The sequence below is a fragment of the Bombina bombina genome, chromosome 3 (assembly GCF_027579735.1).
Source record: "Bombina bombina isolate aBomBom1 chromosome 3, aBomBom1.pri, whole genome shotgun sequence".
NCBI classification, from domain to species: Eukaryota; Metazoa; Chordata; class Amphibia; order Anura; family Bombinatoridae; genus Bombina; species Bombina bombina.
In genome coordinates, this window is record NC_069501.1 from 782,533,267 (window position 1) to 782,560,853 (window position 27,587).

At 37.3% G+C, this 27,587-nt stretch overlaps 1 protein-coding gene across 1 annotated transcript in view; it reads right to left on the reverse strand.

The window, feature by feature from the left end:
* Window positions 1-27,587, reverse strand: part of FHL2 (four and a half LIM domains 2) — a 216,580-nt gene that overhangs the window by 16,583 nt on the left and 172,410 nt on the right. Inside the window, exons 4-5 of the mRNA XM_053707668.1 lie at window positions 18,033-18,202; window positions 965-1,151 (exon numbers count right to left, since the gene is read on the reverse strand). Of these exons, the coding sequence (XP_053563643.1) occupies window positions 965-1,151; window positions 18,033-18,202 (357 nt within the window). The remainder of the gene's footprint in view (window positions 1-964; window positions 1,152-18,032; window positions 18,203-27,587) is intronic.

The following is a 27,587-nucleotide window of genomic DNA, read 5'->3' on the forward strand; positions in this document are numbered from 1 at the left end:
GCGCTGGACTGACCGTAATTGACCGGGATTAGACTGATATACTACAGGAAAGTTCTTCTCTGTGAAAAGCATTACTGGGCTAAAAGAATCTGCACCCAGGTGGTAAATCGCCATAGAACAGGCTAACAATAGTATTGAGCCAGTTGTTCGTTCCTGTGAGTGTGCTTCTCTCTGTGTGTATTTAGTCTCTCTATGGGAAAAAGGGGAAACCAGACGTGGACTCCTTGCTCAGTGTGCTTAGAGGAATATGGCTACACCTCACTGACGAGGCCCAATGAAGGCCGAAATGATCGTCTGGGGTTGCTGTGTTCCTTGCTCAGAGAGGAATTGCCTGGTATTTCGGCGCTGGACTGACCGAAATAGGCGGGATCAGACTGATATACCCCAGGAAAGTTCTTCTCGGTGAAAAGCATTACTGGGCTAAAAGAAGCTGCACCCAGGTGGTAAATCACCATAGAACAGGCTAACAATAGTATTAAGCCAGTTGTTCGTTCCTGTGAGTGTGCTTCTCTGTGTGTGTATATATATATATATATATATATATATACACACATACATAACATATGTATATGTATGCATATATGCAATATAGCCCCTTGGAGTCAAACCCCTTGTGATATACAAGATACCTTTTTAACCATTATAACTTTTTTTATTAATATTTATGTGACTAATGTTTGTCAGATAGTGTTTATATGAATGTAACTGTAATTTTCAATGTATTTATGTTGTGTTTTTTAAAGCACAACACTTTACGCTAGGTTTTCAGTCATGCTAACCCACAATCACGTTTACTTTCAACTTGTAAAACATGCGCTATTTCCGCCACATGCAAAAATCTGATACTGCACTTATGCAACAGTTAGCACAACACTTGTAACCTAGTCCTAAGTCATCCATTGTATATTCTTGGAGCACACAGTTAAAAGTTATAGATACAAATCTAATAACAAGGAATATCTACCGCTTATAGGGTTGGTGCAGCCAGCACATTTCTTAGCATATAGGTTGCAAAAACAATTCAGGCAATAGGCAAATTCATCACGTGAGGTGAAGCGCTGTCCAGACAATGGTTTCTTGCACCCAGTACAAATAAAGCACTCCTTGTGCCACGGCTGATCTTTGTAGGTTACTCCTCCAGTGGTGATTGCCTGGAAAATATAGCAACAAGAAGATTCTAGGATTTACCCTGGCATTTAATTTTTTATGTCTATATAAATTAATATTGGGATAGTAGTATACAGCAGAATATAATGAAGTGATATGTTTAGCACACCAAGTTTTTTTGTAATCATCTGAATGTAAAGCGTTTACAAGGTAACTACTATATCAAGACATTTGCTGAAACTGGGAACCAAATGAAACATTTAAGGGATATGTGTTCAATGACCATTTTCTTTACAGAAATGAAATGAAAGGGACAGTAAACCTACAAAATAATGTTATATGATTCTGCACATAGTGCATAATTATATAACATTAGCTTAGCGCAACTGTATAAATCAAAGAATTTCAGAGATATTTTATTCCGAAATTTAAATTTTCCTGAACTCCGCTCCTGGCTTAACTAGAGTGCCCGATTGTGCCATTAAACTGAATATAGCTTGCTCCTGCAACCAGACTAGAGCAGGAGCGAGCTACATTCGGTTTAATGACATGATCGGGTGTGCTGTGACTAGGCAGCATGCCTGCAAAGCCCTTATTAAAAAAGATCCACTCAGTAGAGCCAAGAGCGGAGTACAGGAAAATTTAATTTTGGAATAAAATATCTCTGCAATCCTTTGATTTATAAAGTTGGCGCTAAGCTAATGTTATATCATTCTGCACATTATTTCGTAGGTTTACTGTCCCTTTAAGATGAGGAGCAAGAAAAATGATAGACGATGGACATATTGAAGAAAAGTACACTTAAAGGGACAGTTTACTCCAGAATTGTTATTGTTTAAATCTCAAAATGCCTATAAATACACCCCTCACCACACCCACAATTCAGCTTTACAAACTGTGCCTCCCTATGGAGGTGGTGAAGTAAGTTTGTGCTTGATTTTCTTCTGTGATATGCGCTTCTCAGCATTTTGAAGCCAGATTCCTCTAAGAGTACAGTGTTTGTCAGAGGGATGTGAAGAGAGTATGGTTTTCCTCACAGGAAATATTTTCAAAGGTTCTCTGTTATCGGTCGTAGAGATTAATCTCCTACCTCCCTTTTCAGAATCGACGATATACTCTCATATTCCATTACCTCTACTGATACTGTTTAAGTACTGGTTTGGCGATCTGCTATATGTGGATGGGTGTCTTTCGGTAAGTATGTTTTCATTACTTAAGGCACTCTCAGTTATAGTTTGGCACTTTATGTATTAATATAAATTTTAAATATATGTATTGTACTTATATTTGCCATGAGTCAGGTTTATGTATATTTCCTTTGCAGACTATCAGTTTCAAAATTGGGAAACATATTTAGGAAGCTACTTTTTCTTACCTGGGGTATAGTCTTTTCTTCAAATCGACTACTTTTTCATTAATTTTCGCGGGCATAATTAGGCTTGTGAGGTCGCAAAATGCTGCTATTTATTTATTATGGCGCGAGAATTTTTTTGGCACGAAGGTACGTTCGGTGACGCAAATTCATCATTTCCGGCGTCTTAGTTGACACCAGGTTTCCTTGCACAAGGTTGCATCTGCCATTACGCGAGTTGCGTCATTTCCGGATGTTGTTAGCGCCAAACAATTTTCATTTTGCGTTGTGCTTCATACTTGGCGCCAAATAATTTAATTATTTAAACTCCACTTCCTATATGCCTCTTGCCTTTTTAATGCTCAGAGGGCTAAGCTGTTTGCATTTTTTCCCATTCCTGAAACTGCCATATAAGAAAATGGATAATTTTGCTTTATATGTTGTTGTTTTTTCGCTTACATTTGCAAGATGTCTCAATCTGATCCTGTCTCAGAAACCACTGTTGGAACCCTGCTGCCTGATAACAGTTCTACCAAAGCTAAGTTTATGTGTTGTAAGTTACCGGAGATTATATCTCCAGCTGTAGTATGTATCAGTTGTCATGATAAGCTTTTACATGCAGATAATGTATCCATCAGTACTAGTACAATGCCTGTTGTTCCTTCAACATCTAATGTACATGATATCCCTGTGAATATAAAAGATTTTATTGCTGATGCGATTCAGAAGGCTTTGTCTGCTATTCTGCCTTCTAATAAATGTAAAAGGTCTTTTTAAACTTCTCATAAAGTTGATAAAATTTCAAATGACCGACAACATACTGAATTATCCTCCTCTGATGAGGGTCTATCTGGTTCAGAAGATACCTCAGATATTGACACTGACAAATCTACTTATCTCTTTTATATGGAGTATATTTGTTCCTTGTTAAAACAGGTGTTGATTACTTTGGATATTGAGGAAACTAGTCCTCTTGATACTAAAATTAGTAAACGTTTAAATTCTGTTTATAAACCTCCTGTGGTTACTCCAGTGGTTTTTCCAGTTCCTGATGTTATTTCTGATATGATTTCAAAGGAATGGAATAGGCCTGGTACTTCTTTTATTCCTTCTTCTAGGTTTAAAAATTTGTATCCTTTGCCAGCAGTTAGATTGGATTTTAAGTTGATGGGGCTATTTCTACTCTTGCCAAACGTGCTACTATTCCTATGGAAGATAGTACTTCTTTTAAGGATCCTTTAGATATGAAACTTGTATCTTATCTAAGGAAAGCTTATTTATTTTCTGGCTACATTCTTAGACCTGCTATATCCATGGCTGATGTTGCAGCTGTATCAACTTTTTGGTTGAAAAGCTTAGCGCAACAGGAAACAGATTCTGATTTGTCTAGCATTGTTCACTTTCTTCAACATGCTAATCATTTTATCTGTGATGCTATTTTTGATATCATCAATATTAATGTAAAATCTATGAGCTTTGTGGCTCAAATATTGGAATGCTGACATGGGCATCTACTTATCAAGCCGTCGTCTTTCTTGCATTCGACGGCACCAATACGGTGTCCTAAGATCGCCTAACATCGCTGCCGCGGACCTGAATATGTTCTCCAAAGTTACCAAAAAAGCTGTCAAAAAGCCGCGCACCAAGTACGGTGCGATGAGCAACAGACTTTTGTTAACTAACAGTCATCGATCTCGCTGCTCTTCGGCTTTTTTTCAGCTTTCTTGGTACCCTGTCACTAAACACCCACACTATACTATACTGTTTACCCCCTATACCGCCGCTCCCGGACCCCGCCGAACCTAAATAAAGTTATTAACCCCTAAACCGCCGCTCCCAGAGCCCACTGCAACTCTAATAAATGTATTAACCCCTAAACCACCACTCACGGAGCCACGCCACCTACATTATACGTATTAACCCCTAACCTTCCGCCCCCTATACCGCCGCCACCTACATAAAATTATTAACCCCTATCCTGCCACTCCCGGACCCCGCTGCAAATAAATAAAGTGTTTAACCCCTAAACCGCCACTCCTGGAGCCCACCACCACCTACATTATATTTATTAACCCCTAATCTGCCCCCCTACACCGCCGCCACTATATTAAATGTATTAACCCCTAAACCTAAGTCTAACCCTAACCCTAACACCCCCTAACTTAAATATAATTTAAATAAATCAAAATAAATTATTCCTATTTAAAACTAAATACTTACCTATAAAATAAACCCTAAGATAGCTACAATATAACTAATAGTTAATTTATTTTTATTTTACAGGCAAGTTTGTATTTATTTTAACTAGGTACAATAGTTATTAAATAGTTATTAATAGTTATTATCGTAGGGGGGGCAGATTAGGGGTGTTTAGATTCGGGGTACATGTTAGGGTGTTAGGTGTAGACGTTCCCATAGGAATCAATGGGATATCGGGCAGCAGCGAACATAAGCTCTCGCTGCTTTCCGACTCCCATTGATTCCTATGGCATCCGCTGCCTCCAGGGCGGCGGATTGAAAACCAGGTACGCTGGGCCGGAAAAGTGCCGAGCATACCTGCTAGTTATTTGATAACTAGCAAAAGTAGTCAGATAGTGCCGAACTTGCATTTGGAACATCTGTAGTGACGCAACCATCGATCTGGGACCGGCGGATCGTATGTTACGTCACTAAATTCTACTTTTGCTGGTCTGTAGGGTTTGATAACTAAGGCAAATCAGGCTCACCACAAATACGCTGCGGAATTCCAGCGTATTTGTGGTTGAATGCTTGATAAATACATGCCATGGTATCCAAGTCTAGATTACTGTCTCTGTCTTTCCAAGGTAACAATTTATTTGGTGCTCAGTTGGATTAAATTTTTTTTAACTGTCACTGGGGGGAAGGGAATTTTTTTACCTCAGGATAAAAGATCTAAGGGTAAATCTAAAGCTTCTAATCATTGTCGTTCTTTTCGACAAAATAAGGAACAGAAAGTCAATCCTTCCCCCAAATAATCTGGTTCCAATTGGAAACCTTCTTCAAGTTGGAATAAATCCAAGCCTTTTAAGAAACCAAAGCCAGCCCCCAAGTCTGCATGAAGGTGCGGCCTTCATTCCAGCTCTGCTGGTGCGGGGCAGATTAAAATTTTTCCAAAATATTTGGGCAGATTCTGTCCAAAATCAATGGTTTCAGAGTAAGGCCTCCTGTGAGAAGATTTTCTCTCTCACACGTTCCAGCAAATACAGTGAAGGCTCAGGTTTTTCTGAAGTTTGTTTCAGATCTAGAGCTTTCAGGGGTAATCATACCAGTTCCATTTCAGGAACAGGGTCTGGGGTTTTATTCATATCTATTCATTGTCCCAAAGAAAGAAAATTCATGCAGGCCAGTTGTGGATCTGAAAATTTTGAATCGTTTTGTAAGAGTGCCAACTTTCAAAATAATGATTATAAGGACTATTCTGCCTTTTGTTCAGCAAGGTCATTATATGTCCACGATAGATTTACAGGATGTATATCTTCATATTCCGATTCATCCAGACCACTATAGTTTTTTGAGATTCTCTTTTCTAGACAACTGTGCAGAAATGTGTGTAGCAAACAAAAAGATGTTAACAAAGAATATGCTCAACACAATGTACTAAAAACAATACTCTCCTTGTTAAATAAAGTGACCGCTGCCCTTCCTCAGTCTCTCCCCAAGGACTGTATAAGCAATAGACAAAACGAAATGGATGGCGCTGGTCTTGCAGAATGTTAAGTTTCTGATAATAGATAGAAATGGACTTGATGTGCAAGTTAAAATCTGTTGCAATAATGTGCAATATACTCACTCCTTAAGTAACGTGAGTCCTGCTTCTATGGTATATCCCTCTGTAATATGTCCCTCTCCAAAGGCAACAACAGGGAGGTTTTCAACAAAGGGCTGGAAAAGGATTGGAACCTCATCAGCAGTAAAATGAAACTTTAAATTGAAGAAACAAGTAGTAACTTACTTATCCAAAATAGCAAGTCCGGCTCGTCACAGCGAAATGATTGCCAAGTAGTGAGATAAAAAATGTTTTATTGTAGCTCTACGCGTTTCAACGCTTAAGCGTCTTTTTCAAGAGCAATAAAAGACAATAAAAACAAGTAACAGTTTGTATGATGCTGTGACAAAGTAGCCGGCTTTTATACAAATGTATCCATGTTCCAATTTCCTGTCTGTGGCAGGAAATTGGACTCACATAATAGAAACAGAATAAAAAGTACAAATTCCTACTAAATGTTTAGGCCCAACCTTGTTTTTTAAAATGTTGAATCTTTTTATGTCGCTCATTTAACTTTTAAATATTAACTTTATATTAGGTTCGGCATAAACATGAACAATAAGAATAAAAGTGACCAATCAGTGCATTACTTAGCATTTTTATCCAATGAGAAGACAGAGTTAGATAAAGTCCCCATTCGAGTATTTCTTGAATTTCAGTTCCCTTTAAGGTCCGCTTAAAGTTCACGTGCTATTTTTAGCCAATCCCATGATGTTAGAAGATTTTCCGTGGATTTATGACGTCGTATGGGCTCGTTAGTCACGTGTTCTTTCTGACGAATCAGTGAGGACGTTTTTCCTTTGTGGCTTTAACCAAATATTCCGTTATAGGGAATTGCGATTATACATTTCTATGAATAGAAAATAGAACAGCGGCAGTATCCATTCTAAACACCAATACAATTGAAAATTATCTATGACAATTTTATATGTAATTTGATAGTACGAGAAATATGTGCAAAGATGTTTTGCGCTGTGCGGACTTTAATGTATGTGAATACATGTGAATGAGAATTTAATTCTAATCACTAAATGGTACTTTCCAAAGTTTTCCTTCTATGAAGGATACTTTTACGGCAACCTTAAATTACATATAACTCAGTAACATCGACATTTATGCAATGGTATATCCAGAAAAATACTTTGCAAACACATTAAAGACTGTATTATCAATTTGAATCGTATGAAAAGGGAATTTAAAAAATTTCTCTTTATATTATTAAACCCTTTGAGGAAATTTAGAGAGGGCAACATTTATCCGTTCAACTCATATAGGGATAAAAAATATAGTGCCTTTATATTTTATCATAACCTTATAGCTTTCCTACGTTAAAAAATGAATGAAAAGAGAAGTTATGTGTGCTAGTTAAAAGTATTTCATATTTTATGTTACCTAATTTGAATATGAATACATTTGTGAAATAGATACAATTTTTAAGTAACCTTAATTTTGTGTTATCTAATATAAATGTGCTAAATACATTTAGTATAATAATACCAGTGGCGTGACTAATAAATTGGCTTTCTAAATTGTGTACAATAAGGAAACAAAAATAAAAGTAAAATAAAAATAATAATAAAATATTATTAATAAAAATGAAAAATATTGTGTAAACTCAATAAAGTGATATTATATGTGACTAAATAAATTACCTTAACAGTAGTAAATAATTACTTCATATATTAAAAGAATTCTCTATCTCTAATGGAATTAGTTTAAATAAAAGCTGCTATTCGAATATCTTTGTTGAGCCCCCAATGATTGTAAGTTCTTAGTGTGTGAATCCACCATAGTTCCCTCCTGTTTAACTCATCATCCAAATTCCCTCCTCTCCAATGAGTGGTTACCTTTTCTATCCCTATCCATGAAAAATTCTTAAAATCAAATTTGGTGCAAGTGTTGCAATGTGAAGGGACACCATGATCTTCATGCCTCTTATCTATTTTGTTAAGGTGTTCTAAAATACGAGTCTTGAGAAATCTGGTTGTTTGTCCTAAATATTGGATCTGACAATTGCATTGTAATAGATAGATCACGTTCTGAGTCTTACATGTAATAAAATGTTTAATTATATAGGTCTTTCCCGTTACAGAGGAAGTAAAAGTTTTATGGGTTCTTTTTGTGTAATTGCATCCTTTACATTTTCCACAAGTATAGAATCCTTGTAAGTTAGATATACTCAAAGGTGGTTTGGGGGCCATGCCTTTAATTAAAGAAGGGGCCAACTTTTGTTTAAAATTACTACCTCTTCTATATGTGATCTGGGGTTTATTGGGTATGATATTACTTAACAATTCGTCATTCTGTAAAATATGCCAGTGTTTTTTGATTATTTTATTGATTTGATGGTGCCCTGAATTAAAAGTTGTAACAAATCTGGGGAAGGAGGATTGTTGATTTATTGTAGTTTTATTTTTTGCCAAAATTAGATTGCGATCCTGATTTTTAATTAACTGTCTATCTATCTCAAGACTACTTGAAGAGTAGCCTTTTTGTAAAAATCTCTTTTTAAGTAATAATGATTGTTCTTCGTAATCTTCTATTTGATCACAATTTCTCCTGATGCGTTTGAATTGTCCTCTAGGAATAGCCTTTAACCATGATGGGTGGTGTTGACTGTCATGCTGGATGTATGTGTTTGCATCACATTCCTTGAAGTGTGTTTTCGTGTGTATATGTCCATCAACCGTTGTGATGGACAAATCTAAAAAAATAGCTTTGGTGTTATTTATTTCTGGGGTCAAAATAATATTCATATTGTTTTTGTTTAAATCATTAACAAATTGTTGGCAATTTTCTATATTTCCCCTCCAAATGCAGAGGACATCGTCGATGTACCTCCGCCATGTCACCAGGTTCGCCCCAGCCACGTCATTGGACCATACATATAGGTGTTCAAAATGGTCCATGTAAATATTGGCGTAGCTGGGGGCGAACCTGGTGCCCATGGCGGTACCGCAAACTTGTAAATATTGTGAATCATTGAACCAGAAAAAATTGTGAGTTAGCATGAAATCTATAGCTACCAAAATAAAATCTAACATTTTTTCAGATAAATTAGGATCTTGAGTTAGTTTCCATTTGATGGCTGTTAATCCTTTTTGATGGTCTATTATGGAATATAATGATGTAACATCCATGGTAGCCCATAAAAAATCGGGTTTCCATTCTAATTGTTTAATAATGTTGAGTACATTGGTGGTATCTTTTAAATATGATTTTGAATTTTGTGCATAAGGCTGTAAAAAATAATCTATAAATGCAGATAAATTAGGAGTTAATGAATCTATGCCACTAATGATTGGGCGACCTGGGGGTTGTAGAGGATTTTTGTGTAATTTTGGCAAGAAATAAAAAATTGGAGTTTTTGAATTGGTTTTAAACAAAAAATCATATTCTTTTTCATTGATAACTTCTCTGTCTAAAGCTGTTGTCAATAATTCTTGTAATTCCTGACTGAATTCTTTTTTGGGAGAGTGGTTTAGAATATGATAAGTGTTAGTGTCTGAAAGAATTCTGTTAGCTTCTTGTAAATAAAAGGCTCTATCCATAATGACTACCCCTCCCCCCTTATCGGCTTCCTTTATAACGATGTCCTCTCTCTTGTTAAGTGCTTTTAAAATTTCAGATTCTGTTTTAGATAAATTGTAATGTTTTGGTTGGTGTCTCAAATTTTCTATGTCTTTCATAATTAGTTTCCCAAAGACATCTATACAAGGCCCTTTAAAATGGCTGGGATAGAACTTTGATGGATTTTTAAATTTGCTCCTCGGGTCGCTCTCAGGAGGTGTATAACTTAAAGTTTCTTTTTTAACAAAGAAACGTTTAATAGTTAAATTTCTGATGAATTTCTGGGCGTCTATGAATAATTGAAAAGTATTTACTCCTTGGGTTGGGACAAATTTAAGTCCTTTGGCTAATACCCGTGTTTCTTGTTCACTGATTGGCTGTGATGACAGATTATATATCTTACTTAAAAATGTCTTGTTCTCATGTGTCTTGCCTCCACCTCCCCTTCTCCCCCTGACTGATTTGGTGTTCTTTCTCGTTTTCTTGGGTTGGCTCTGTTGTCCTACATCCTGAAATGTGGGGTGTATCTTTCTGTTGATGCGGTGGGGCTGTCTTGATTCCTGAACTGTGGGGTAAAGATTCTTACCCTTTTCCATCCAATCAAAATTGGGACAAACACAAAGCAACATCTCACACCAACCAACATTGGCCCCAAAACAACAGATTTGCCCCTCTACAGAAGGACAGTCCCAACACACCAGTAGACAGACATACCCCACAGTTCAGGAATCAAGACAGCCCCACCGCATCAACAGAAAGATACACCCCACATTTCAGGAATCAGGACAACAGAGCCAACCCAAGAAAACGAGAAAGAACACCAAATCAGTCAGGGGGAGAAGGGGAGGTGGAGGCAAGACACATGAGAACAAGACATTTTTAAGTAAGATATATAATCTGTCATCACAGCCAATCAGTGAACAAGAAACACGGGTATTAGCCAAAGGACTTAAATTTGTCCCAACCCAAGGAGTAAATACTTTTCAATTATTCATAGACGCCCAGAAATTCATCAGAAATTTAACTATTAAACGTTTCTTTGTTAAAAAAGAAACTTTAAGTTATACACCTCCTGAGAGCGACCCGAGGAGCAAATTTAAAAATCCATCAAAGTTCTATCCCAGCCATTTTAAAGGGCCTTGTATAGATGTCTTTGGGAAACTAATTATGAAAGACATAGAAAATTTGAGACACCAACCAAAACATTACAATTTATCTAAAACAGAATCTGAAATTTTAAAAGCACTTAACAAGAGAGAGGACATCGTTATAAAGGAAGCCGATAAGGGGGGAGGGGTAGTCATTATGGATAGAGCCTTTTATTTACAAGAAGCTAACAGAATTCTTTCAGACACTAACACTTATCATATTCTAAACCACTCTCCCAAAAAAGAATTCAGTCAGGAATTACAAGAATTATTGACAACAGCTTTAGACAGAGAAGTTATCAATGAAAAAGAATATGATTTTTTGTTTAAAACCAATTCAAAAACTCCAATTTTTTATTTCTTGCCAAAATTACACAAAAATCCTCTACAACCCCCAGGTCGCCCAATCATTAGTGGCATAGATTCATTAACTTCTAATTTATCTGCATTTATAGATTATTTTTTACAGCCTTATGCACAAAATTCAAAATCATATTTAAAAGATACCACCAATGTACTCAACATTATTAAACAATTAGAATGGAAACCCGATTTTTTATGGGCTACCATGGATGTTACATCATTATATTCCATAATAGACCATCAAAAAGGATTAACAGCCATCAAATGGAAACTAACTCAAGATCCTAATTTATCTGAAAAAATGTTAGATTTTATTTTGGTAGCTATAGATTTCATGCTAACTCACAATTTTTTCTGGTTCAATGATTCACAATATTTACAAGTTTGCGGTACCGCCATGGGCACCAGGTTCGCCCCCAGCTACGCCAATATTTACATGGACCATTTTGAACACCTATATGTATGGTCCAATGACGTGGCTGGGGCGAACCTGGTGACATGGCGGAGGTACATCGACGATGTCCTCTGCATTTGGAGGGGAAATATAGAAAATTGCCAACAATTTGTTAATGATTTAAACAAAAACAATATGAATATTATTTTGACCCCAGAAATAAATAACACCAAAGCTATTTTTTTAGATTTGTCCATCACAACGGTTGATGGACATATACACACGAAAACACACTTCAAGGAATGTGATGCAAACACATACATCCAGCATGACAGTCAACACCACCCATCATGGTTAAAGGCTATTCCTAGAGGACAATTCAAACGCATCAGGAGAAATTGTGATCAAATAGAAGATTACGAAGAACAATCATTATTACTTAAAAAGAGATTTTTACAAAAAGGCTACTCTTCAAGTATTCTTGAGATAGATAGACAGTTAATTAAAAATCAGGATCGCAATCTAATTTTGGCAAAAAATAAAACTACAATAAATCAACAATCCTCCTTCCCCAGATTTGTTACAACTTTTAATTCAGGGCACCATCAAATCAATAAAATAATCAAAAAACACTGGCATATTTTACAGAATGACGAATTGTTAAGTAATATCATACCCAATAAACCCCAGATCACATATAGAAGAGGTAGTAATTTTAAACAAAAGTTGGCCCCTTCTTTAATTAAAGGCATGGCCCCCAAACCACCTTTGAGTATATCTAACTTACAAGGATTCTATACTTGTGGAAAATGTAAAGGATGCAATTACACAAAAAGAACCCATAAAACTTTTACTTCCTCTGTAACGGGAAAGACCTATATAATTAAACATTTTATTACATGTAAGACTCAGAACGTGATCTATCTATTACAATGCAATTGTCAGATCCAATATTTAGGACAAACAACCAGATTTCTCAAGACTCGTATTTTAGAACACCTTAACAAAATAGATAAGAGGCATGAAGATCATGGTGTCCCTTCACATTGCAACACTTGCACCAAATTTGATTTTAAGAATTTTTCATGGATAGGGATAGAAAAGGTAACCACTCATTGGAGAGGAGGGAATTTGGATGATGAGTTAAACAGGAGGGAACTATGGTGGATTCACACACTAAGAACTTACAATCATTGGGGGCTCAACAAAGATATTCGAATAGCAGCTTTTATTTAAACTAATTCCATTAGAGATAGAGAATTCTTTTAATATATGAAGTAATTATTTACTACTGTTAAGGTAATTTATTTAGTCACATATAATATCACTTTATTGAGTTTACACAATATTTTTCATTTTTATTAATAATATTTTATTATTATTTTTATTTTACTTTTATTTTTGTTTCCTTATTGTACACAATTTAGAAAGCCAATTTATTAGTCACGCCACTGGTATTATTATACTAAATGTATTTAGCACATTTATATTAGATAACACAAAATTAAGGTTACATAAAAATTGTATCTATTTCACAAATGTATTCATATTCAAATTAGGTAACATAAAATATTAACTAGCACACATAACTTCTCTTTTCATTCATTTTTTAACGTAGGAAAGCTATAAGGTTATGATAAAATATAAAGGCACTATATTTTTTATCCCTATATGAGTTGAACGGATAAATGTTGCCCTCTCTAAATTTCCTCAAAGGGTTTAATAATATAAAGAGAAATTTTTTAAATTCCCTTTTCATACGATTCAAATTGATAATACAGTCTTTAATGTGTTTGCAAAGTATTTTTCTGGATATACCATTGCATAAATGTCGATGTTACTGAGTTATATGTAATTTAAGGTTGCCGTAAAAGTATCCTTCATAGAAGGAAAACTTTGGAAAGTACCATTTAGTGATTAGAATTAAATTCTCATTCACATGTATTCACATACATTAAAGTCCGCACAGCGCAAAACATCTTTGCACATATTTCTCGTACTATCAAATTACATATAAAATTGTCATAGATAATTTTCAATTGTATTGGTGTTTAGAATGGATACTGCCGCTGTTCTATTTTCTATTCATAGAAATGTATAATCGCAATTCCCTATAACGGAATATTTGGTTAAAGCCACAAAGGAAAAACGTCCTCACTGATTCGTCAGAAAGAACACGTGACTAACGAGCCCATACGACGTCATAAATCCACGGAAAATCTTCTAACATCATGGGATTGGCTAAAAATAGCACGTGAACTTTAAGCGGACCTTAAAGGGAAATGAAATTCAAGAAATACTCGAATGGGGACTTTATCTAACTCTGTCTTCTCATTGGATAAAAATGCTAAGTAATGCACTGATTGGTCACTTTTATTCTTATTGTTCATGTTTATGCCGAACCTAATATAAAGTTAATATTTAAAAGTTAAATGAGCGACATAAAAAGATTCAACATTTTAAAAAACAAGGTTGGGCCTAAACATTTAGTAGGAATTTGTACTTTTTATTCTGTTTCTATTATGTGAGTCCAATTTCCTGCCACAGACAGGAAATTGGAACATGGATACATTTGTATAAAAGCCGGCTACTTTGTCACAGCATCATACAAACTGTTACTTGTTTTTATTGTCTTTTATTGCTCTTGAAAAAGACGCTTAAGCGTTGAAACGCGTAGAGCTACAATAAAACATTTTTTATCTCACTACTTGGCAATCATTTCGCTGTGACGAGCCGGACTTGCTATTTTGGATAAGTAAGTTACTACTTGTTTCTTCAATTTAAAGTTTCATTTTACTGCTGATGAGGTTCCAATCCTTTTCCAGCCCTTTGTTGAAAACCTCCCTGTTGTTGCCTTTGGAGAGGGACATATTACAGAGGGATATACCATAGAAGCAGGACTCACGTTACTTAAGGAGTGAGTATATTGCACATTATTGCAACAGATTTTAACTTGCACATCAAGTCCATTTCTATCTATTATCAGAAACTTAACATTCTGCAAGACCAGCGCCATCCATTTCGTTTTGTCTTTTCTAGACAAGCATTACCAATTTGTTGCTCTTCCTTTTGGCCTAGAGACAGCTCCAAGAAGTTTTTCAAAGGTTCTCGGTGCCCTACTCTCTGTAATCAGAGAACAGGGTATTGCGGTGTTCCTTATCTGGACGATATCTTGGTACTAGCTCAGTCTTTACATTCTGCCGAATCTCACACAAATCAACTAGTGTTGTTTCTTCAAAGACATGCTTGGAGGATCAATTTACCAAAAAGTTCCCGCCTCTAGTTCTTCTTCAAAGAGTGATATCCAAGATCATCATGGAACAATTGTTTGTGTTTCTGGCAGCTCCAGCATGGCCTAACGGGTTCTGGTATGTGGATCTTGTCTGGATGTCCAGTTGCCAACCTTGGCCACTTCCTTTAAGACCAGACCTTCTGTCTCAAGGACCGTTTTTCCATCAGGATCTCAAATCGTTAAATTTGAAGGTATGGAAATTGATCGCTTAGTGCTTAGTCATAGAGTTTTCTCTGACTCAGTGATTGATACTATGTTACAGGCTCGTAAATCTGTTTCTAGGAAGATTTATTATTGAGTTTGGAAGACTTATATTTCATGGTGTTCTTCTCATAAATTCTCCTGGCATTCTTTTAGAATTCCTAGAATTTTACAGTTTCTTCAGGATGGTTTGGATAAAGGTTTGTCTGCAAGTTCCTTGAAGGGACAAATTGCTGCTCTTTCTGTTTTATTTCACAGAAAGATTGCTAAGCTTCCTGATATTCACTGTTTTGTACAGGCTTTGGTCCGTATTAAGCCTGTCATTAAATCAATCTCTCCTCCTTGGAGTCTTAATTTGGTTTTGAAGACTTTACAGGCTCCTCCTTTTGAGCCTATGCATTCTTTGGATATTAAACTACTTTCTTGGAAAGTGTTGTTCCTTTTGGCTATCTCTTCTGCTAGAAGAGTTTCCGAACTATCTGCTCTTTCTTGTGAGTCTCCTTTTCTAAATTTCCATCAGGATAAGGCAGTTTTGCGGACTTCATTTAATTTTTTACCTAAAGTTGTGAATTCTAACAGCATCAATAAAGAAATTGTTGTTCCGTCTTTGTGTCCTAATCCTAAGAATTCTTTGGAGGGATCCTTACATTCTCTGGATGTTGTAAGAGCTTTGAAATATTATGTTGAAGCTACTAAAGATTTCCGGAAGACTTCTAGTCTATTTGTTGTCTTTTCTGGTCCTAGGAAAGGTCAAAAAGCTTCTGCCATTTCTTTGGCATCCTGGTTAAAGTTTTTGATTCATCAGGCTTATTTGGACTGGAGTTGGGTCAGGCCCCGCCTCAGAGAATCACTGCTCATTCTGTTGGTTCAGTTTCCACTTTGTGGGCTTTTAAGAATGAAGCTTCAGTTGATCAGATTTGCAAAGCAGCAACTTGGTCTTCTTTGCATACATTTACTAAATTCTACCGTTTTGATGTATTTGCCTCTTCGAAAGCAGTTTTTGGTAGAAAAGTTCTTCAGGCAGCTGTTTCAGTTTAATTCCTCTGCTTATGTTTTAAGTTTTTTCTTTTTAATTATGAGAAAAACTTATTTTTTTGGATGTGGATTAAATTTTTTCAGTGAAAAATGGCTGTTTTTATTTTTATCCCTCCCTCTCTAGTGACTCTTCTGTGGAGTACCACATCTTGGGTATTACTATCCCATACGTCACTAGCTCATGGACTCTTGCCAATTACATGAAAGAAAACATAATTTATGTAAGAACTTACCTGATAACTTAATTTCTTTCAATTGTCAAGAGTCCATGAGACCCACCCTTTTTATGGTGGTTATGTTTTTTTTGTATAAAGCACAATTATATTTCCAGTTCCTTTTTTGATGCTTTTTTAACTTCTTTTTCTATCACCCCACTACTTGGCTATTCATTAAACTGAATTGTGGGTGTGAAGAGGGGTGTATTTATAGGCATTTTGAGGTTTGGGAAACTTTGCCCCTCCTAGTAGGATTGTATATCCCATACGTCCCTAGATCATGGACTCTTGCCAATATGAAAGAAATTAATTTATCAGGTAAGTTCTTACATAAATTATGTTATATATTTTAAGAAGACAAACCAAGTTATTGATTTAGGTCCATTTTGGTATATTTTACGCCACCATTTCAGCGCCAAATGCGATCAAATAAAAAAAAAAAATTCACAAACTTTGGGATTTTCACTGAAATTATTTACATACTACTTGTGCAATCATGGCACAAATTATTGTAAAAGCTTCTCTGGGATCCATTAACACACTCAACCCCTCCATTTTCTGTTGCGTAGTGCCCCTTCCCTCCCTCTCATTTTATTTTTTGTGTGTAGGGTCCCCCCTCTCCCTCCTTCCTCCCTCCTCCGTTGCTGGGCCGCCCACCTGCCTCCCGGATTCCTTCCCGGACCTCCTACCGACACCACCAGATGATCGTTACACACAGTGACACAGACAGTGTCACTTTGTGTAACGATCTGGCATCTGCCCTCATATGGAATAGGAGCACTGTTCGCGCTCCGGTTCCATATGCAGGCAGATGACTGGAGCTCAGGAACTCCAGCTCTCGGCTGTAACTTAACAGCCGAGACTGCTGGAGCTTTCTGAAACTCTGACATATACAGTATATATATCTTGCGGTATGATGAGCAAAGTACCGCAAGACATATATTTATATATGTCCATATTGATGAAGGGGTTAATATACTTTTTAATTCTGCGATTACCTTGTATCTCATGCTCTGCAGACTGCCACCTTATTTCAGTTCTTTTGACAGACTTGCATTTTAGCCACACAGTGCTGACTTCCCGGTAGTGAGCCCAATGTTATCTAGATAGCACACATGAACTAGCACTATCTAGCTGTGAAAACTGTCAAAAAGCCCTAAGATAAGAGGCGGATTTCAAAGGCTTAGAAATTACCATACAAGCTTACCTAGGTTTAGCTTTCAACAAAGAACACCAAGAGAACAAATCAAATTTGATGGCAAAAGTAAATAAAAAAATTGCATGCCGGACTGACTTGCTCAGGATCTCTCCATAGAATATTCTAACTGGCATTGCAAAGATGGTACATGAAGATCAATGTAATGCTTTGTTTACTCGAAGATCTGTATGTTATGCTTAAATGATTTTATACTTGTCAATTTTCCTGTGGTTGCTTCGCCTCCAACAATAAAAAGGAATTTAAAAAAATAAAATAAAAAAAATTGCATGCCTTATCTGAATCATGAAAGTTTGATTTTGACTAGACTGTCCCTTTAATAATGAATAGAATATATTCTTAATTACACATACCTTCTTGCACTGAGCACAGTGCATGGCAAATTGTTTTTCATAACAAGGCACACAGAAACTTTGGTTTTCCTTGGGGATGAAACTTTTGGTTCCAATGGGCTGTTGGCATCGAGAGCAAATAAAGCAGGTTTCATGCCAGCTGTTTCCTTTGTACTCCATCTTACGGGTTCCTGTATAGGTGTTACAAGACATAATGCTGCTATTTAATAGCCCTAAATAAATTAAATATAGTCATATTTCTACAATCTTTTAAAAATAAAGGTCTTTTATTCCAACTTGAGTTAATCCTAAAAAGTAACAAAAATAAATGCTATAAAAAGCAGCAATAATTAAAAAAAACAAAAACAATACCAATACATAATTAATATTAAAGGGACACTAATTATTTTATTTCTAAAAGATGTCATTTTAAATATATTACTTGTTTTGAATAGATGTTAATGGGTTAAAAAATATTTGAATGGTTGAGTGTGTGACTTTCACCTTTAAAGGGACATTAAACACTAAAATAAATGATGCATTTAAAGAAAATATTAGTCTGAGAATAACATGTAGGTGTATTTTTTAAAGTTTCATTAGCTGTTTAAATATTGACAAAATAAGTGTAAACTTTTAGTGCCTATAAAGCAATGGGTGCTGCCATGTTGTAACTTAGGTTTCTTTCTCTGCTGTGGCCAATTAGGGAGGGTTATAAATGGTCACTAGAGTGTGCAGCTAATTGCTGTGGGGTATATAACAGTGTTCTGCACTTCCATTTCTAACAGGAACTGAAAAGCTCACAATTTCAGAATAGAATTACAGGAAAAGGGGACGAAACATATAATAAAAGTATTATTATTATTATTATCATCATCAGGTATTTGTAGAGCGCCAACAGATTCCGCAGCGCTAAAAGTATATTGCAAAGTATTTTTATATATACAGTTTATCATTTTTTATTACAATCTCAAAGTGTTTAATGTTCCTTTAAGGGATAGTTTTTAAATGTAAGCATACAATTCTTAATTGTGTATAGCATAATAGCTTTGCAATATACTTTCATTGTTTATTTTACTCCCTTTTCTTGTAATTAAAGCTGAAAAATTGAAGATTTTCCAGTCCCAAAAACTGTAAGGGCACATGGTAGGTCAACACATCGCTCCCAAATTTGCATTTTGTTACCCAGGGCTGTTTCTAGAGAATCTGGATCCCAGGGCAAATTCCAAAATGCGCCCCCCTCACAGATTCTAAAGTCCCCCTCCTAGACCTTGCATGTCACTGTGTCATTTAGAGGTCAGCTCCAAAGCAGCAGTGCACTACTGGGACCTAGCTGAACAGATCTGGTTAGCAAATGACAAGAGACAAATGTGTGTTGCGGCCAACCACCAGTTAGCTCCTAGTAGTGCATTGCTGCTGCTAAGGATATGTACATATGCTTTTCAACAATGGATACCAAGAGAACAAGAACATTTTTTGTCTTGTCTGATGTATCCTGAATTATGAAAGTTTAATTTTGATTTTCCTATCCCTTTAAATATATCCTATTTCTACTACAATGGTTTTTCCAAATATACTGATATTATTTAAAAATATCTTTATATCTTTTACTAATTGCCATTATATTTATACTTTTCCTTATAGCTATGCATATTTATTTGTTTAATGCATATAAATCCCTTTAAATTCTTATCCAAAATGTATCTACAAAACGTCCAATAGACTTTAAAGTTGAACTTTGCAAAAAAGTAATCAGGTAAGATTTTCTAAAGTATTGCAATATGTCACTGGGTGTATTTGTAACATATTTAGGGGTCTATTCCAATTATTTAGAAAAGTTACAAAATTCACTATTAAAGTCTATGAGATATTTGCACATAAATAATTTGATAAAGAACTGTAATAGCTGTTTATTTTTCAAATATACTATACACACAGGCAGTAATAGACAGAGATATGCACTCACAGACAGTAATAGACTGAGACGTACTCACAGTCAGAGACATATATGTATGTATTGGGTACTTGTAAAGCGCGGCTAATCATCTGTAAGGGTCTCAAGGTGCTGCTCATTTTATCGACTTTGGAAGGATGAAAGGCTTAGTGGACCTTGCCAGGGATTGAAACTGCAACCCTCGGGTTGCTACAGAGCTCAGCCACAGTGCATTAGCAAGCTGAGCTATCTGTCCAGCCTGCACTTACAGGCAGTCAGGGCCGTCTTTAATATTGACTGGACCCTGGGTAAAAATTTTCTTGGGCCCCCCCCCTACCCCATGCAATTTTGCTCTCCACCCCAACATCCCAAAAAACAACTAAATCAATTTTTTTTTTAATTTTTTTTAAATATAAGCCCAGCGGTGGATCATCCACTGCTGGGCTAATCATTTAAAAAAAATGAAATAAATTGCAATATGTGAACTGGACCTAAGCAGTACTAATAAGTAAATAAATATATAAATTCCTCCACTGTGGATTCATTTAATATTCTTTTGAATGTGATTCTGGTGTGAGGTTAGCTGTTTAAAGAGATTTAGGGCAGCCAACAGGAGCAAAGCAAGGTAAAGACTGAGGAGGAAGCATGGAGGTGCAGACAAATATAAGTTTACAAACTAGAACAGCAGAACTACTATGGGAAGCTGTAAAATCGGAGACAGAGAGAAAATAAAAACTATAAAAATAAACCTTACATTAATGTGTGAAGTATCAGCATGGCACTATACATCAGCCACAGCAGCACATGTCACTTCTTTGCTAAGAACAAGTTCCCTCTCACCCTGCACTAGACAATGCTGCATGGGGAGGGGGCGTGTGCGCACTCACTTATTCTTCCCACTGACACCATTCTACAAAGCACTGTTCCCCTAACAAACTTCAGTTAGTTAATCTTAGGGCCACAGCAGAAAGAGCAGGGCTAAGGGGACCAGCAGACTGGATGCTGTCTGTCTGTCCAAGGCTGCATGGATACAGTGTGAGATGAGTCACACAGCCTCAAGACTGAAGAGAGCAGTGTATGCAGCTGCACAGATGCTCAAATCCTCACGTACCTGCCGCTCCAGCTTTCTGCTGCATGCACCTACAGTCAGCCCTACCCAGAAACAATTCCCACAACCAGAGCAGTTACCTGGTAACAAGTAGGACCTTTTCTGATGCAGTGGGAATGGCTGGATGCTGAGTTAGGGCTTTGCATTCAGTGCTGCACAGTGCACATCTAAAACAGCACATGGCAATAGCTTGGCATGGCACATGACACCGGCACGGTCTGGCACAGTTTTTAAAAAATATATAAACAGAGTACTTTTGACTGTGACAGTATTAGGACTGAATGTGTGTGTTCCCCATGTCACATCAGCAGTCAGGTATGAACCATAAAAAAAAAAAAAAAAAAAAATTTTTTTTAGGACTCTTGGGCCCCTCAACAGAGACTGGGCCCTGGGCAGCTGCCCCTTTTGCCCTGTGTTAAAGACGGCCCTGCAGGCAGTAATAGACATTCATGCACTCACAGGCAGTAATATACATTCATGCACACACAGGCAGTAATAGACAGAGACATGCACACACACAGGCATTGATAGATAGGCATACACACACTCAGGCAGTAATAGCAGACACACACAGGCAGGAATAGATAGGCACACACACAGACTCAGTAATAGACAGAGACATGCACACACAGGCAGTAACAGACAGAGACATGCACTCACAGGCAGTAACAGACAGAGACATGCACACACAGACAGTAATAAACAAAGACATTCAAACACAGACAGTAATAAACAGAGACATGCACACACAGGCAGTAATAGACAGAGACATGCACACACAGGCAGGGATAGATATGGCATGTACACACACACAGGCAGTAATAGACAGAGACATGCACACACAGGCAGTAATAGACAGAGACATGCACACACAGGCAGGGATAGATATGCTTGTACACACACACAGGTAGTAATAGACTGAGACATGCACACACAGGCAGTAATAGACAGAGACATGCACACACAGGCAGGGATAGATAGGCATATACACACTCAGGCAGTAATAGGCAGATACACACACACAGGCAGTGATAGGAATACACACACTCAGGCAGTAATAGCAGACACACACACACAGGCATGGATAGATAGGCACACACACACACACACAGGCAGTAATAGCAGACACAAGCACTCACATGTGAGTTTTTGAAAACTTGCCATTGTCATTATGGAGTAAATGACACATACACCCATCACTATTAAAGGGACATTATACACTAATTTTTTCTTTGCAGAAATGTTTTGTAGATGATCTATTTATAAAGCCCATAAAGTTGTTTTTTTAAAAAATGTATAGTTTTGCTTATTTTTAAATAACATTGCTCTGATTTTCAGACTCCTAAACAAGTCCCAAAGTGTTATGAGAATACTGTCAGATACCTACTCCAGCTTGCTCCTGTTTGGGTAAAGGATCTTTTCATATGCAGAAAAAGGGGGAAGGAGGGAGGGTCTTATTTCCCACTTGAAGTGGGCTTTACATATACCTTTTTAACAGAGCTAAACTGAGAGCTTCTAAGTATGTTCTTAAACAGTTTTATACTGGATTTTTATATCATTATCTGTGCATCTTATTCTTTATAGTAGTGTCTATTACATGCAGTTATATGAAAATGAGTGTATACTGTCCCTTTAACCTTTATTAAACAATAACACCTAGATTTAGAGTTTTGCGGCCAAAGGGGTGCTTTAGCTACACGTCTTTTTTTTCTAGCGCTGCTTCTAAACAACGCTGGTATTTAAAGTTCTCTGAAGGGCTGCGTTAGGCTCCAAAAAGGGAGCGTACAGGCATATTTACCGCCACTTCAACTCTCAATACCAGCGTTGCTTACGGTAGCGGCTAGCTGGAAAAACGTGCTCATGCACGATTCCCCCATAGGAAACAATGGGGCAGTTTGGTTTGAAAAAAAAACTAACACCTGCAAAAAAACAGCGTTCATCTCCTAACGCAGCCCCATTGTTTCCTATGGGGAAACACTCTCTAAGTCTGCACCTAACACCCTAACATGTACCCCGAGTCTAAACACCCCTAACCTTACACTTATTAACCCCTAATCTGCCGCCCCCGCTATCGCTGACACCTGCATTATATTATTAACCCCTAATCTGCCGCTCCGTACACCACAGCAACCTACATAATCCATATGAACCCCTAATCTGCTGCCCCTAACATCGCCAACACCTATATTATATTTATTAACCCCTAATCTGCCCCCCCAACGTCGCCGCTACCTTACCTACACTTATTAACCCCTAATATGCCGACCGGACCTCGCCGCTACTCTAATAAATGTAGTAACCCCTAAAGCTAAGTCTAACCCTAACCCTAACCCTAACACCCCCTTAAGTTAAATATAATTTTAATCTAACGAAATAAATTAAATCTTATTAACTAAAGTATTCCTATTTAAAGCTAAATACCTGTAAAATAAACCCTAATATAGCTACAATATAACGAATAATTATATTGTAGCTATTTTAGGATTTATATTTATTTTACAGGCAACTTTGTATTTATTTTAACTAGGTACAATAGCTATTAAATAGTTAATAACTATTTAATAGCTACCTAGTTAAAATAATTACAAAATTACCTGTAAAATAAATCCTAACCTAAGTTACAATTAAACCTAACACTACACTATCAATAAATTAATTAAATAAATTACCTACAATTACCTACAATTAAATAAACTAAACTAAATTACAAAAAACCCCCCCACTAAATTACAAAAAATAAAAAAAGATTACAAGAATTTTAAGCTATTTACACCTACTCTAAGCCCCCTAATAAAATAACAAAGCCCCCCAAAATTAAAAAATTTCCCTACCCTAATCTAAATTAAAAAAGTTAACAGCTCTATTACCAGACCTTAAAAGGGCTTTTTGTTGGGCATGCCCCAAAGTAATCAGCTCTTTTGCCTGTAAAAAAACACAATACCACCCCCCAACATTAAAACCCACCACCCACATACCCCTACTCTAACCCAAACCCCCCTTAAATAAACCTAACACTACCCCCCTGAAGATCTCCCTACCTTGAGTCGTCTTCACCCAACCGGGCCAAAGTCTTCATCCGATGGGGCAGAAGAGGACATCCAGACCGGCAGAAGTCTTCATCCTATCCGGGCAGAAGAGGACATCCGGACCGGCAGACATCTTCATCCAAGCGGCATCTTCTTGAAGATGGAGGAGCGGCTCCATCTTCAAGACCTCCGGCGTGGAACATCCTCCTTCTCCAACGACTACCCGATGAATGTAGGTTGCTTTAAGTGACGTCATCCAAGATGGCGTCCCTCGAATTCCGATTGGCTGATCGGAACAGCCAATAGAATGCAAGCTCAATCTGATTGGCTGATTGGATCAGCCAATCCGATTGAACTTGAATCTGATTGGCTGATTCAATCAGCCAATCAGATTTTTCCTACCTTAATTCCGATTGGCTGATAGAATCCTATCAGCCAATCAGAAATCGAGGGATGCCATCTTGGATGACATCACTTAAAGGAACCTTCGTTTGTCGGGTAGTCGTCGGGGAAGGAGGATGTTCCGCACCGGAGGTCTTGAAGATGGAGCCGCTCCTCATCGGATGGCTGAAGATAGAAGATGCCGCTTGGATGAAGATGTCTGCCGGTCCAGATGTCCTCTTCTACCTGGATAGGATGAAGACTTCTGCTGGTCTGGATGTCCTCTACTGCCCCATCGGATGAAGACTTCGGCCCGGTTGGGTGAAAACGACTCAAGGTAGGGAGATCTTCAGGGGGGTAGTGTTAGGTTTATTTAAGGGGGGTTTGGGTTAGAGTAGGGGTGTGTGGGTGGTGGGTTGTAATGTTGTGGGGTGGTATTGTGTGTTTTTTTACAGGCAAAAGAGCTGATTACTTTGGGGCATGCCCCGCAAAAAACATAATTTATGTAAGAACTTACCTGATAAATTCATTTCTTTCATATTAGCAAGAGTCCATGAGCTAGTGACGTATGGGATATACATTCCTACCAGGAGGGGCAAAGTTTCCCAAACCTTAAAATGCCTATAAATACACCCCTCACCACACCCACAATTCAGTTTAACGAATAGCCAAGAAGTGGGGTGATAAGAAAAAAATGCGAAAGCATATAAAATAAGGAATTGGAATAATTGTGCTTTATACAAAAAAATCAAAACCACCACAAAAAAGGGCGGGCCTCATGGACTCTTGCTAATATGAAAGAAATGAATTTATCAGGTAAGTTCTTACATAAATTATGTTTTCTTTCATGTAATTAGCAAGAGTCCATGAGCTAGTGACGTATGGGATAATGATTACCCAAGATGTGGATCTTTCCACACAAGAGTCACTAGAGAGGGAGGGATAAAATAAAGACAGCCAATTCCTGCTGAAAATAATCCACACCCAGAATAAAATTTTAATGAAAAAACATAAGCAGAAGATTCAAACTGAAACCACTGCCTGAAGTACGTTTCTACCAAAAACTGCTTCAGAAGAAGAAAATACATCAAAATGGTAGAATTTAGTAAAAGTATGCAAAGAGGACCAAGTTGCCGCTTTGCAAATCTGATCAACCGAAGCTTCATTCCTAAACGCCCAGGAAGTAGAAACTGACCTAGTAGAATGAGCTGTAATCCTCTGAGGCGGAGTTTTACCCGACTCAACATAGGCAAGATGAATTAAAGATTTCAACCAAGATGCCAAAGAAATGGCAGAAGTTTTCTGGCCTTTCTAGAACCGGAAAAGATAACAAATAAACTAGAAGTCTTTCGGAAAGACTTAGTAGCTTCAACATAATATTTCAAAGTTCTAACAACATCCAAAGAATGCAACGATTTCTCCTTAGAATTCTTAGGATTAGGACATAATGAAGAAACCACAATGTCTCTACTAATGTTGTTGGAATTCACAACTTAGGTAAAAATTCAAAAGAAGTTCGCAACACCGCCTTATCCTGATGAAAAATCAGAAAAGGAGACTCACCAGAAAGAGCAGATAATTCAGAAACTCTTCTGGCAGAAGAGATGGCCAAAAGGAACAAAACTTTCCAAGAAAGTAATTTAATGTCCAATGAATGCATAGGTTCAAATGGAGGAGCTTGAAGAGCCCCCAGAACCAAATTCAAACTCCAAGGAGGAGAAATTGACTTAATGACAGGCTTTATACGAACCAAAGCTTGTACAAAACAATGAATATCAGGAAGAATAGCAATCTTTCTGTGAAAAAGAACAGAAAGAGCAGAGATTTGTCCTTTCAAGGAACTTGCGGACAAACCCTATCTAAACCATCCTGAAGAAACTGTAATATTCTCGGTATTCTAAAAGAATGCCAAGAAAAATGATGAGAAAGACACCAAGAAATATAAGTCTTCCAGACTCTATAATATATCTCTCTGGATACAGATTTACGAGCCTGTAACATAGTATTAATCACAGAGTCAGAGAAACCTCTTTGACCAAGAATCAAGCGTTCAATCTCCATACCTTTAAATTTAAGGATTTCAGATCCAGATGGAAAAAAGGACCTTGAGACAGAAGGTCTGGTCTTAACGGAAGAGTCCACAGCTGGCAAGAGGCCATCCGGACAAGATCCGCATACCAAAACCTGTGAGGCCATGCCGGAGCTACCAGCAGAACAAACGAGCATTCCTTCAGAATCTTGGAGATTACTCTTGGAAGAAGAACTAGAGGCGGAAAGATATAGGCAGGATGATACTTCCAAGGAAGTGATAATGCATCCACTGCCTCCGCCTGAGGATCCCGGAATCTGGACAGATACCTGGGAAGTTTCTTGTTTAGATGAGAAGCCATCAGAACTATTTCTGGAAGTTCCCACATTTGAATAATCTGAAGAAATACCTCTGGGTGAAGAGACCATTCTCCTGGATGCAACGTTTGGCGACTGAGATAATCCGCTCTCCAATTGTCCATACCTGGGATATGAACCGCAGAGATTAGACAGGAGCTGGATTCCGCCCAAACCAAAATTCGAGATACTTCTTTCATAGCCAGAGGACTGTGAGTCCCTCCTTGATGATTGATGTATGCCACAGTTGTGACATTGTCTATCTGAAAACAAATGAACAACTCTCTCTTCAGAAGAGGCCAAGACTGAAGAGCTCTGAAAATTGCATGGAGTTCCAAATATTGATCGGAAATCTCACCTCCTGAGATTCCCAAACCCCTTGTGCCGTCAGATACCCCCACACAGCTCCCCAACCTGTAAGACTTGCATCTGTTGAGATTATAGTCCAGGTCGGAAGAACAAGAAGCCCCCTGAACTAAACGATGGTGATCTGTCCACCATGTCAGAGAGTGTCGTAAAATCGGTTTAAAGATATTAATTGAGATATCTTTGAGTAATCCCTGCACCATTGGTTCAGCATACAGAGCTGAAGAGGTCGCATGTGAAAACGAGCAAAGGAGATCGCATCTGATGCGGCAGTCCTAAGACCCAACATTTCCATGCATAAGGCTACCAAAGGGAATGATTGTGACTGAAGGTTTTGACAAGCTGATATCAATGTTAAACTTCTCTTGTCTGACAAGGAC